This window comes from Piliocolobus tephrosceles, chromosome 4 (assembly GCF_002776525.5).
Source record: "Piliocolobus tephrosceles isolate RC106 chromosome 4, ASM277652v3, whole genome shotgun sequence".
Classification (NCBI taxonomy): Eukaryota; Metazoa; Chordata; class Mammalia; order Primates; family Cercopithecidae; genus Piliocolobus; species Piliocolobus tephrosceles.
The window spans coordinates 137,004,756-137,017,899 of record NC_045437.1 but is presented as its reverse complement, the minus strand read 5'-3'; the positions used below and the strand labels follow the sequence as shown (position 1 = coordinate 137,017,899).

The 13,144-nt window shown below is 43.6% G+C and overlaps 1 protein-coding gene across 1 annotated transcript in view; it reads left to right on the top strand.

Moving 5' to 3' along the window:
- Positions 1-13,144, top strand: part of GRIA1 (glutamate ionotropic receptor AMPA type subunit 1) — a 332,303-nt gene that overhangs the window by 190,740 nt on the left and 128,419 nt on the right. The window contains exons 6-8 of the mRNA XM_023227071.2: positions 1,409-1,570; positions 3,573-3,740; positions 12,799-12,903. Coding sequence (XP_023082839.1) covers positions 1,409-1,570; positions 3,573-3,740; positions 12,799-12,903 — 435 coding nt within the window. The remainder of the gene's footprint in view (positions 1-1,408; positions 1,571-3,572; positions 3,741-12,798; positions 12,904-13,144) is intronic.

The window sequence follows — 13,144 nt, the reverse complement described above, 5'->3', positions numbered from 1 at the left end:
TTTTCTCTTCAAACTCACTGTGTCACAGTCATACCAGCCTCCTTACTGTTTCTTGAATATGCCAGTCATCCTCTCATCTCTGGGCCTTTGCTCAGAATGCTCTTCTCCAAATATCCCCATAGCTCAGATACAGGCATCAATCACTTCACTCAGGTCCCTAAGCCAAGACCACCTCCTCAGGGAGGCTCATCCTCATCATTCCTTCCAAAGCATGACACTGCCCCTTCCCATCCTCTTACCTCTCTTCATCCTTCTTCATGGGACTCATTGCTACCGCAGAGTATACTATCCCAGATTATACTATACTATGCTGCATATTTACTTGTTCATTTATTGTCTATCTTCCCCACTAGAATATAAACTCCATGAGGAAAGGAACTTGCTTTATTCACTATTAGAATAGTGCACTGACTTTTCAAAAATGTTTGTTGAAATGATTAATCAGTGAATAAGTGAATAAATGAGTGAACCATTGCCTAACAGAGGCCCTTAGTTCTGGTGCTCTCTCTGTTACTAACTCCCTAAATGACTCTGTGCAAGTTGATTCTTCCACTCTGCCTTAGTTTCTTTATCTGGCAAATAGACATATAATGGTTACCCTAAAAAGAGATAAACTGAAATGAGGTCATAGATATGAAAGTACTGCATATTATTAAATATATTAAACAAATGTAAGATTTCCTTTTAAGGTCGAAGCCTAGTTGAGTTTCAGTAAACTTCACTAAATGGAGTGGAAAGTTTCATTATAATAAACAATCCTTCATGGGTGCTGGAATTGATCAGGTCTCATGGAGTGGTGAAAATTTACTCTGTTTTATGGAAAAGAGCACAGGGTGAGGATGAAGACTGGGATCAGAACTTGGCCTCTTCCGCAGACTTGCTTGTGTCCTTGGGTAACTCATAGAAGCTTGCCCCAGTGAAATTCAGATTTCTCTTCTCTCAAAATGATTGGGTATTGGGATGGTAGATGAGATTATTCCCTCCTTAGAGGTTTCTACCTTGTGCTATGTATCTGTATCATCATAATAATCCCAGCCACTATTCATTGATCACTTGGTCTGCACCATGCACTTGACATGTGTCATTACATTGCATGTTTACCCCAACATCTGGACCTCCATTATTCAGACAAGAAAACTGTCAAATAACTTAGTTAATAGTAGTATAACTACTGGCTTATGCATAGCAGAGCCAGCACTCCAAACGAGGCATACTGGCTCCTGAGCTATGCTAATTTTGTACACAAACTAAGTAATAGCCGAGTTCAAAGGAAAGGAGACCTAACTGTCTCTCCATTGAGTAGGTTTCACCTGGTGGAACAGAATGGAAAATTCTGTGGTTCTGGAACAGATTAAGTTGATTTATCCAGGCAGCATGTTCTGACTTCTCCCTCCTGCCCCTCTCACAGGGCTTCATGGACATTGACTTAAACAAATTCAAGGAGAGTGGCGCCAACGTGACAGGTTTCCAGCTGGTGAACTACACAGACACCATCCCAGCCAAGATCATGCAGCAGTGGAAGAATAGTGATGCTCGAGACCACACTCGGGTGGACTGGAAGAGACCCAAAGTGAGTGGATGGGCGGCCAGCAGCAAAGGGCCAGCCTGTTCCCCTTGCCTGCCCCAGATTTCTGAGCTGCATTAGTCTTTAGAAAGGAATCGGTTTTCTAAAGGGAACAAATTCAGGGAAATATATTTGTAAAAATTATTAGGTACAAGGTGCAGGGGTCAGACAACCCAAAATGACAATGGTTTTAATGAGGGAGACATTTTATTTGTCTCTCATGTAAACAAAACTTAGGAGTCAGCAGTCCTGGGCTTGTTAAATGGCTCCACAGTCATCAAGGCTTCTTTTACCTTCTTTCTCTGCTGTCCTCCACCTATGGCTGTTGCCTGATAGTACAAGAGGGCTGCTTAAACCATAGCCATTGCCTCAGCATTCTACCCAGTAGGAAGAAGTAAAAAAAACATGCAATGCACAACTTCTTCATGAAGAACTTTTTTCAGAAGTCACATGCAGATCTTCCACTTATATGCCATTGATCGTATCTTGGAAAACTACCCCCAGTTGGCCACAAGGGAAGCTGGAAAATGGTGGTTCTATTCTGGGCAGAGCCACCGTGTTGCCCAGCTCAGGGGGATGCTCATTTCTTTATAGATGGAGCTTCTTTGTGTAGTGAGGTGGCCCTTATTCTGCTCAGCCGTGTGCCCAGCTAAAAATCAGGGCAACCTAACTAAGGAATATCCAGCAGATCTCTACCTGGGAGAGTCCACTCTCAATAATAATGCAGACTTTCTGCTTCTCACTTCCCAGCAACACAGCTCTAAATACTGCCGCCAAAATCTATTTTGTTTGCTATTTGAGAATGGTTGGGAATAAGGATAGCAAATAATTTTTTTTCCCCAAGTCAAACCAAATAGCTTGACAGTGGCCATGTGGAACACTGTGTTAAGAAGGATGCTGAGGCCAAGTTTGTTTAACTGGAAAAACAGTGAATCTTTGACAGACTTTCTCTTGTCACTCAATTTCTTTTTATAAATGGCAAACCATATAACGGAGATACTTCTTATCCCACTATTGTTCAAACTGATTTAACTCTTCAATAATGAAGACTTAGTATGAGCTTAAGCAAACAAAATCGTGAATATGCTCTAAAGCAATGAGAAAACTACATAGGAGTTAATTAATTAATGTGTGATGACTGCACTCCAATTTCCAAAAGACAGAACAGATGACAGAAATAACCAAATGTAATTTAATTTTTTAAAAAAGAAGTGAGATAATTAAATTTAAAAAATAGAAAAATATGCATTCACTCGTTCTTCAATTCTCTATTGTGAACTTGGAGTGTACTAGGCAATATAACAAGTGTTAGGAACAAATTAGTGAAGAAAACAGACATAGGTTCCAAAGCCAGAATATATTTTCCTGGACCACTCTGCTGATTTTTTTTTCATCCACATCCTGGTCCCCTTTTTGTCAGGAAAGGGTATAATTGATAACTGTTGCGAGTAAGAACGAGGGGAAAGTTTACAGAATATAAATTTACCACTTAGGTGAGCCACACGTGGAAAAGCTAAGAGCTCACCCTTCTTACATTTTCTTTTTCCTTTTACTTTTACAAGAGATGAAAGAGTTACTTGTTCCTCTTGGCTTCCAGCTGATGATCATAATGCCAAGATAAACCAACTGATTTTTCATGAACTGTATCCAGGCTGCAGATGTGTTATATGTAATCTATGCATTGTTTTTCCAACTGAACCAACATTTTAAAAATTACAAGATTACACACAGAAATCTAGAATCCTGGCTTTTCTGCGAAAGTCATAACCGGCAATACTGAACTCACAGTTCAGGAGGTCAGCATTGACTAGCATGGTCGAGCAGACGCACCCATCTGCAGAGACAGTGACACCATCCCTGATCCACCACTGTCTCCCTGCATATATCATGCACCTGGCCCACTGCACACCTTTCTCATCACCAGAAAACACATTCCCAAATACAGCACCCGACCCTGCCTTCCTGTCAGCTCTCTTTGATATCTAACTATCTCCATTCCTCCCACTAGTACACCTCTGCGCTTACCTACGATGGGGTGAAGGTGATGGCTGAGGCTTTCCAGAGCCTGCGGAGGCAGAGAATTGATATATCTCGCCGGGGGAATGCCGGGGATTGTCTGGCTAACCCAGCTGTTCCCTGGGGCCAGGGCATCGACATCCAGAGAGCTCTGCAGCAGGTAAGGCCACCAATGGTTGCCGCATCTAATGGGAGCCTGGGGGATTTCAGCATCAAATTCCAATAAAACACAGCTATTCTAAAGAAAAGGAAGAAAAAGCCTGAAGATCAAAACAACCACTGCGTTGTTGGTGTTGGTGGCTTTTAGCATACATTGATGCTCACATAAAAAAAAAAAAAATCATCATCATATGGATCAGTCATTTCTTGTAGTGCAAAAGCCGTATTTTCTGCTTAGCAATTTTGCTGAAAAAGAAGAGCTGGTGATTTTCTGTGTATGGAAAAGGGACTTGAAATACACAAGGATGAAACCGAACCATGTTAATAGTCTCCTGGAAACATTCCCCTCTTGCCCTGATTTTCTGGATGTCTTCCTTTGCTCTCTGCACACATTTTATGAGAGCCTGGTGTATGTGGACCCTAAAAATGTTTCTCAGTACTTCTGATACTACCTTCTTGCTTCACAGCATTTTGTTCATCAATTCTGTTTGAACTTAAGAATAGTTAAAGGGCAGGGATGGAAAATGACCATGTCCCCTCCAATCAATTGGCTATGCAAACGATTCTGAGGCTGAATCCAGATAAGATACAACAGAGAGAAGCATAAATATTCAATTGGTGATATGTCTGCTGTGGAAGCAGGATGAGACAGTGGTACATGTGGGTGTATATTTAACATGCCTGGTTTAGGTTTTGGGGAATTGCCCTCAGCTTTATTGCTCTTGGGGCTCCTGTAGATCTCTAAAGCACCTCAAGCCCAGGCTATGATTCTCAAACTGTCAAGGAATAGCACTGTATTTTTGTTCTGATGCCTCCTGATAGAGAAACTGTATTTCCGAAGGGATAGGGAGAGGACAGCTGTGCTTGCTGCAAAGGAATAACGAAGCATTGGCCACAATGGCAAGCTAGCACAGCAAGATTATTTGGCAGAAATGTCCCTCAGGACCCACTCTCCCCAACAAAGGTAGTTGCCTGCCGAAGACCAGCTTTACTTTTAAGACAACATTCAGCAGAAGATGAATTTGGGCTCCTTGGGGAGAAGACGAGCATTTCTGAATGAGCGAGAAATGTAGAGCAAAATGTACAACTATTCCCACTTGTTTGCCAACCACACGTGCACAGCTCTAGCAATTTTCACAACCTGGAGAAAGAGACGCAAAAGGAACCTCACCAGCTGTTCCTCAGCCCTGATGAGTGCCTTTCTGTAGAGAAGAATATGTAAGTCTGTCCTTTGAAATGAAGCTAAGCAGGATTTCTACTAGCTACAGGAGGAACATGCTAAGGAGGACCTCCAGCTGCCATTTCTGCCCTCCCCTGGTCCCTGTGCAGGGTGGCTCCCTAGTCACTAGGCAGCAACAACAGACACCAGGCAGCTTGTAGGGAAAAATTGCCAAAAGGACAGTGCCTGTGCATCCCTTTCCACCCTCACCCCAGCTTATTTAAAATGCTCTTCCAGACTCCACAGTCGAGACAGATTCTGTTTGCAATGTGAGGCTGGTTTCACAAGGTCCCAGAGACTTGCCCTCAGCTTCACAACGCTTCCAACTCCCTTGCCTCTCCCATCTTAATGACGTCCTGAAAGGATAGTCTGACGCCACCATGACAGTGATGAAGCCTGGGAGGCAATTCAGGGTGGCAGGAAGTGCTCTGAACTGGGAGGCAGGAGAGCTGGACTCCACATCCAGCTGGGCCCCTGGCTCTCTGGATGACCTTGAAATATTCACTTAGCTGTCTTCCACCTTCCCTTTCCTTCCCCATGAAAATGAAGGGAGTGGAGAGAGGACCTCAAGTCTCAATTGGCTCTGAAAATTCAAAGAGTCTAATTTTTTTTCTTATGGTCTAACCCATGTCCTTCTTGTTGTAGTGTATACTTAGCACTCTACTTCTGCCCTCAGTAGAGTTTGAAAGGAAGCAGTTGCCATAGTCAAAAGAATAATGACCTCTTTTATTTTATCTTGGAGCCAAGATATGTATGTGCCTGCCCTTCATCAGCTGTTCTTTGAGGACCTATGGTGTGCCCTGACTTGGAGCCAAGCACTGAGGACAATAAAAGAAAGCAAATCCTGCCCTCAAGAAACTACTTGCAGTGTCTATGGAGAAAAGGAGAGGAACAACTATCCCAAAAAAACAAAACAAATAAACAAACGAACCAGAACATTCTGACCCTAAGATCAGAGGTTCAAATCGTTTCCTTTTCCAATCTTTGTTAAGCACCTAGAATGAAAAAAGTCTTTTGTTGAAAGACACCTTAGAGACTACTGACTCTCCTTTTCCCTCACTTTATAATGAAGCAGCAGACCCAGAGTTGGCAGTGACTCACCCAGGATCACACAGCAGCTTACTGGCAGAGGCTGGAACAGATCCCAGTCCAGGGCTCCTCTTCCACCAGTTAGGTCTGAGTATGGGCCCAGGGGCCCTTGCTTATAAGCATTGACCTCTAGAGCCTTCCATACATAGTCATGGCTACTGTTCAGCAATGACTTTTTCTAGACCCATCTCTTGAAATAGCCGTGCCACCAGGGAGCTAGGTAGATCCTGGTGGTATCCAGTCTTTGGAACCTGAGGTTTGGAGGCTCAGGTGTCTACTGCCTTCACCTCTGGTCTTCGGGTCACAGAATGGGAGAGAACCTGTGGGTTAGCTTGTGTTAGAGCTGGAGTGTCTATAAGTTAGGCCAAGAGGTCCAGCACAGCCTACCTGGAGCGCAAGCATGCTAGGAAATTAGATTCTGAAAATAATGATAATAATATGTATGGTATGTTAAAGGCTTAGTATATACAAGGCTCTAAACATTTACACACATTATATCATTGGATCTTTGATATAACACCCTGAGATAGGTAGTTTTATTAACTGTGCTTTGTAAATGTGGAAACTGAGTTTCAGACAGATTATAAAACTTCCCAAAGTTATACAGATACAGTGAAAAAGCTGGGACTCCAACTCACATTAGATGATGACTCCCTCTGTATGCTTCACTGCTCTGAAGCCTCAAGGGCACAGCCAAACAGGGAAGACACAAGATTTATGGCCCAGCCCCAAGCAGCACATGGCCTTGGGTAATATTTGTGCACCCCCTCCCCGCTCACCCCACTGTAATTTCCCTAGCAGCGGAATGAGGATAATCAGCTGCCTGCCTGCCCCCTGCCTGCCATCTAGGGAGCCATTCAGAATATTAATGAACCCACATCCTGGAGGCCCCCAGCACTCCAGGAAGGAGGCAACATTAGGATGCCCATATGTCGCCTTCTGGATGGCAGAGAAGACTCAACTCCCCAAGTTGGGTTCTTAACATTGGAGAGGTAATAGGCATTTGAGGATATAATTTTTAAAAAGAAATTTGTAGACTCTTTTTCTTAGAAAAATGCATACATGTACATACATAATTTCTGCATGACCAGGAGTAGGGAGAACATAGATCCTCCTAGAACCCATCCCAAGGCCTCAAATTTAGAATACCTCCCCTAAATAGTAATCATCCCTCTGTTTTTGCAACCTGCCAGTCAACAATCAATCATATGGAAGTGAAGATATGCTTGAAACTTTGCTAGATGGGGTCTGGGTTTGGGTGGGCAATGGGAGTTTAAGACACAGTCCTGCCTTTAAGGGCTAACCCAGGTGGGTTCGTGGTGCTGTGGATGGTCAGAGCAGAATGCCATCACTGAGGAATGCAGACATCAGCAAGGCTTTCTGTAGGAATGTGACTGGCCTTTCAATAGGGTGACCACTTTATTATCCAAAATCTATCATCCAAATGGGAACACTTAGGGTGAAAGGAAAAACTACAATTATTATTCTAGAACAAGAAGACCAGAACTGTCCTTCATTAGTTGATGTGCATTGTTATAAAGAAATACCCAAAACTGGATAATGTATAAAGAACAAGGTTTCGTTTTAGCTAACAGTTTTGTAGGCTGTACACGAAGTATACTGCCCACATCTGTTTTTGATGAGGGCCTCGGGAAGCTTCCAATCATGGCAGAGGGTAAAGGAAGAGAGAGTATGTCACATGGTAAGAGACGGAGCGAGAGAGATAAGGGAGGAGGTGCCAGGCTCTTTAAAACAACCAGCTTTCATGAGAACTGAGTAATAACTTATTCATTACCACGGGGAGGGCACCAAACCATTCACGATAGTTCCGCCCCCATGATACAAACATCTCCCGCCAGGCACCACCTCCAACCTTCAGGGTCATATTTTAACATGAGATTTGGAGGAGAAAAATATCCAAACTATATCCTCATGCCTGTATCCCAGGCAAACTGAGATGGATGGTAATGGAACCCTTAAAGGTAGGGTAAATTTGAACATGGAGTAAATCGGGTTTTGGAGATTCTGGGTGGGGATGTCAATGATACCCAGCAAGAGACGAGGTAGAGTGAGGGTACAAGCAAGGACTTGCAGGTGTCACACTGGCCTGTTAGGGAATTAGAAATAGAAGAGCTGGGTTCCAACCGTGGCTCCACCCAGCACCATCTGGGGGATCTTGTACTAATTCCTTGCCTTTTGCAGATCTGGATTTTCCCGTCTGCTAAACAGACATAATCCTCCTAGTGCTGTCTCCCTGACTGGCTTGTCACAGGGCTCAGAATTTTAAGAAAGCATCATGCTTGTGGGCCGGGCATGGTGGCTCACGCCTGTAATCCCAGCACTTTGGGAGGCTGAGGAGGACGGATCACGAGGTCAGGAGTTTGAGACCAGCCTGGCCAACATAGTGAAACCCTGTCTCTACTGAAAATACAAAAAATTAGCCGGGCGTGGTAGCAGGCACCTGTAATCACAGCTACGTGGGAGGCTAAGGCAGGAGAATTGCTTGAACCTGTGAGGCGGAGGTTGCAGTGAGCCGAGGTCATGCCACTGCACTCCACACCAGCCTGGGCAACAGTGTGAGACTACGTTAAAAAAAAAAAAAAAAAAACACGATGCCTGTGTTTCTTTGAATTTCAGGGAAGCTACATGAGACAGTCAGAGCCGAGATTATTCTTCCTATGACTCAGGTAGGAAAGTGAAGCTTAGAAGGGTTCTGAGATTTGTTCTGGCCAGAGTAGCTAGGATGTGTCCCAGTGAGGACCTAGCCTACAGGCCTCAAAACCAGTGAGCATCCAGGAGGAAGGATCCACCTGCAAAGGGGATACAGGAGCCCTGCATCCAGTATGACTGCTTGGCTATCTCCTTCAGGACCGCCTTTCAGGATCCAATGAGGGCAGGGGAGAGGAGTCACGGTTGACATCTGAAAAAAATTCTTTGCTTGACCAAACATTAGTCAGGCTTCTGAACTTTCTCCTAGGCCCATTTGTGCAATTCTTGTAAAATCCAGTTTTGGCAAAGAACTTGCTAAGTCAGTTTAGCAAGAACCCTGTCCACCATGTCCACCCTCTTTGCCATGATCATCTTCTTCAGCCTCCACCATCCCCCAGATGATGTCAGATTATCCTGGTCCATCTTCAGCAAGAATCCTCTTAGGCCATTTTAGCCAGAATTCCTCTTAACCCTGATGCTTGCTGTTAGTAATTCCCTATCCACTGACCCCCACCCTGCTCCTTGGTTATACATTCCCACTGGCCCATGCTGTATTTGGAGTTGAGCCCAATCTCTCTCCCCGACTGCAAGACCCCATTGCAGGGGTCTTTATACCTATTGCTATGATTCTGAATTAAGTCTTCTTTACTGTGCTTTAACAAGTGTGCTGATTAATTCTTTCTTTAACACAGCTGAAGTAATAGAGACATTAACCCGCATTCTCTCAGCACCAAGCAGGAAAGGAAATGTATGCTTCAGCCCCCTAGCAGCAGCAGACTCTGAGCTGGCACCCAGTACCCTTTACAGGAAGCCCAAGGTTAATTCTCCATCCTTCATGGAGGGAGTTGAGGGCGCCAGGATGGCGACAGGAGTTCCGGGAGCAGGAACCAAGAAGAAGTGCCTGGGCTCCATCAGTCTGACCTCAGTCACCCTGGGACGGGGGGAGAAAGGGATAAGTGCCCAGATCCCAGAGCTCAGACCTGATGAATGGGGACAGCGGTTTCAAGATACACATTTCTGAGAAGCTTCTTCCTCTGACTCTGAGTCCTGACTCTCCTCAATAAATGGTTTGGGGCTGAGCCATCCTCTTGAACTCCCCTTGCTCTGCCATCATGGAATGGTGTTTCTGGGATGTCTTTTTCCCATTCTCTGATACTTTGTTTTATCTCAGTGCATGTAAGACTTGGCTTCCCCAACTAGACACTAAGAGCCTTCAGTTACCCTTGACCTCTCAATTACTTACTGTGAATCCTGGAGTCAAGCACCATCAGCTCTGAGTTTCAGCAATCTCATCTGTGAAACAGGCAAAATAACCTCTGCTCTGGCTAGTCACTGGGTTTCTGTGAACATGAAATAAGCAGCTTCTTGTGAGATCACCGTGACAGTGCAAGGGGTCCTTGGGTAACTAGAAATGTGCAATTAGGACCCTTGACCTTATTGAAAACTGAGGAAGGCAGTAAAAGTGTCAGTGACATGATCCTTCTTTCTTCTGAAAGAGTCACCTGGTCTGAGACAACCTACCAACCCCAAGACCTCAATTTTATATTTTATTTTTCGTAACTCTTAACCACTATACGCAGCACAGTAGTAGTAATCATCATTATCATCATCTAAATAATATGAACTGTGCATTGAATACTTATGTCCCAGATAATATGCTAAGTACTTCTTGGAGGAGGAAACCAAGAAACAGATAGTTTGAGCAAGAAACCCATGGTCATACAGTTAGAATGAGCAGCGCATGACCTGGGAAATGCCCAGCAGCAATAGCAGAAAGCAGGTAGAAAACACTACATTGCACATATTTGTGTTGTCCTCATGAAGCCTAGCACAATAGCACTGGCCTGTGTTTGAGAGAACACTTGGTACCTTAAGTGAAGATACCAGAAGTTATCACAAGCTCCAGATTTTAGACCTACCTCTGCCACTGGTTAGTCATAAGACTTCAGCAGATCACTTTACCTCACAGAGTTTGGCGTCTCCCATGTAAATAAAGATAGTTCAGGGGGTTCCTGTGACTAGAGGTGAAATAATATGTGTGCAAGTGTGTCATAAACATGAAGGTTTTAGAAAGTAATGTTAGTAGTAAGTATCACCATTAGCAACAATGATAATAACAGCTGGCATTTTTTGAATACTCACCATGCACCAAACATTGATCAAAAAATAATTCATTTAATCCTTAGAACAACCTTAAGACATAATTAACTCTAATTGGTTCCGTTAAACAAATGAGAAACTTAGTCATAGAGAGATTATGTACTCTGCCATACTAATATGCCATGCTGATTATTAGTATGAAACTTGAGACTGGGCTGAAAAGTAGATGCCTATTTGGATTATTAATTACACTTTTAGCTTGGGCAAATCAGTCTACCAGTCTACCATCTGCTCATCTATCCAAGTCTGGTTTTTTGGAATGAGTCACTTACATGGTATCCACCAAACTAACACTATCTTGAACAGGAAATAAGGGAACACTAAAGATTGGCAAGAGATTTCTGAGGTGATAAGAAGGTGAAGTTGCTGATGGACTGGAATTGCTCCTTTCTTTTATTCTTTGTAGTAGAATCTGTACTTTGTTTTCTCTCTGAAAAACAAAGATAGCCCAGACATTTACGGAGCTGGGGATTTCTCCAGATTTCATCCAAGAAAGTAAAGAGCATGTTGTAAAATTTGCTCAGTGCTCTGGGCCTGTTGTGACCTCCTCACTGAGACTTCAAACCAGAAGGTGACAAGAGGGTCAGCCTCCAAATGGGAACACACACACATGCACACACACACGCATTCTCTCTCTCACTCTCAAACACACACAACCCCTAGCTCTTCTTATACCTTCTAACAGCAGAGGAGCTAGCCACTGTCAGAAAAAAAATATATAAAACTCTGCAAAGCTTCCTTTTAAGCCATTTGAAGGGGGAAAAATAAACAGTGTTGGGTCACAGGGTTGGATTTGTATTTGTAACAGGTAGACACTCACCTCACTGGCCTTAGGCAAGAGGGATCTGAGGACACATGGTGGATCACTATTAGGGAGTGTGGTTGCTTGTACCTGAACTGATGATACACAGCTAGACTCAGGCTCAGTTTGAGAGTGGTCTTGGATGACATTTATCAGTCACCTACAGAGCAGCAAACTCAGCCCTAAAGGTCTTGGATCTCCGTGGTGACCATGTGACTTTTGATATGAATTTGAAGACAGAAGGCCATGAAAGTTTGATTTAGCCCATTTGTGGAGAAGTCTCATGCAGCATATTTGAGGTTTCCAATACAATTTTATTTTAGCCAACTGAGATTTCTTTAACACCTTGCATTCTCTTGTCTGAACACAATGAGTTCTCCCCAGGTGCTTTGAAGTTTTCACAGCACTTTCACATTAGCAGTTATCATTTAAGATTTAAAAAAAAAGGGGCAGAGATTTTTGGAAACTAAAGGCTTAGACAGCTAAATTGCCTGAGGGCACTTGGCTATTAAGGAGTAAGCTGGGGTTAAATCCAAGTCTTTCAGTTACCAAGTGTTTTATTCCCTGGACTCAGGAATAAAGAAGAAATTCTTAAAAGAAGTAAGAAGTCATCCCCAAGCATAGCTTAAGGCTCCATTCATAAAGCTGGCTTTTGTCCTGGGTCTTCTGACTCACTGTTGATGGTGCACCATTTTCTTTCCTTTGCAGGTCCCCCCACATTTTCTTCCTCTTCAGATGTGTACCTGAGAAGGGCAGTGGTCATACTGGTCATGTGATGGGAGGTGTTTGGTTAGGGATGGTGTAGACATTTCACGTTAGTATGCACTCTGACCCATTGTTAGTATTTGCCTAAAGAAATAAGTAAAAACAATTGTCAGGATGAATCCCAATTTAGGGGAAAGAGGTCTCTAATGCATCCCTTGCCACAGGCAAGGGAGTGAAGAGTTTTAGCATTCAGGATACTCCGAGACATCATTCCATGGAACATTCTTGGGTTCTGAATTTTTACTTCAGTGGAAAAAGCAGACACACATAAAGTACATCTGCGTTCACTGCCCACCACTTGGTTTTGTTTTCCAGGTGCGATTTGAAGGTTTGACAGGAAATGTGCAGTTTAATGAGAAAGGACGCCGGACCAACTACACGCTCCACGTGATTGAAATGAAACATGATGGCATCCGAAAGGTAAGATCCACATTCACTTCCATTCTGCAGAGAGGAGAGGCTGAGCAGGGACTCTGGACAGAGCTGAGGGCCTGTGAGTCTACCTTTTCTGGGCTGGATCTTTGAAGAAACTCAGACAACACAGACTCTAGACTTGGCTCTGCCACTAACCAGTTGGGACATTGGGCAAGTCTCATTCTTCCTCTGAGAATCCATTCATTCATCTGTAAAATGGAGATTAAAATATCTCTACATTTGTCCC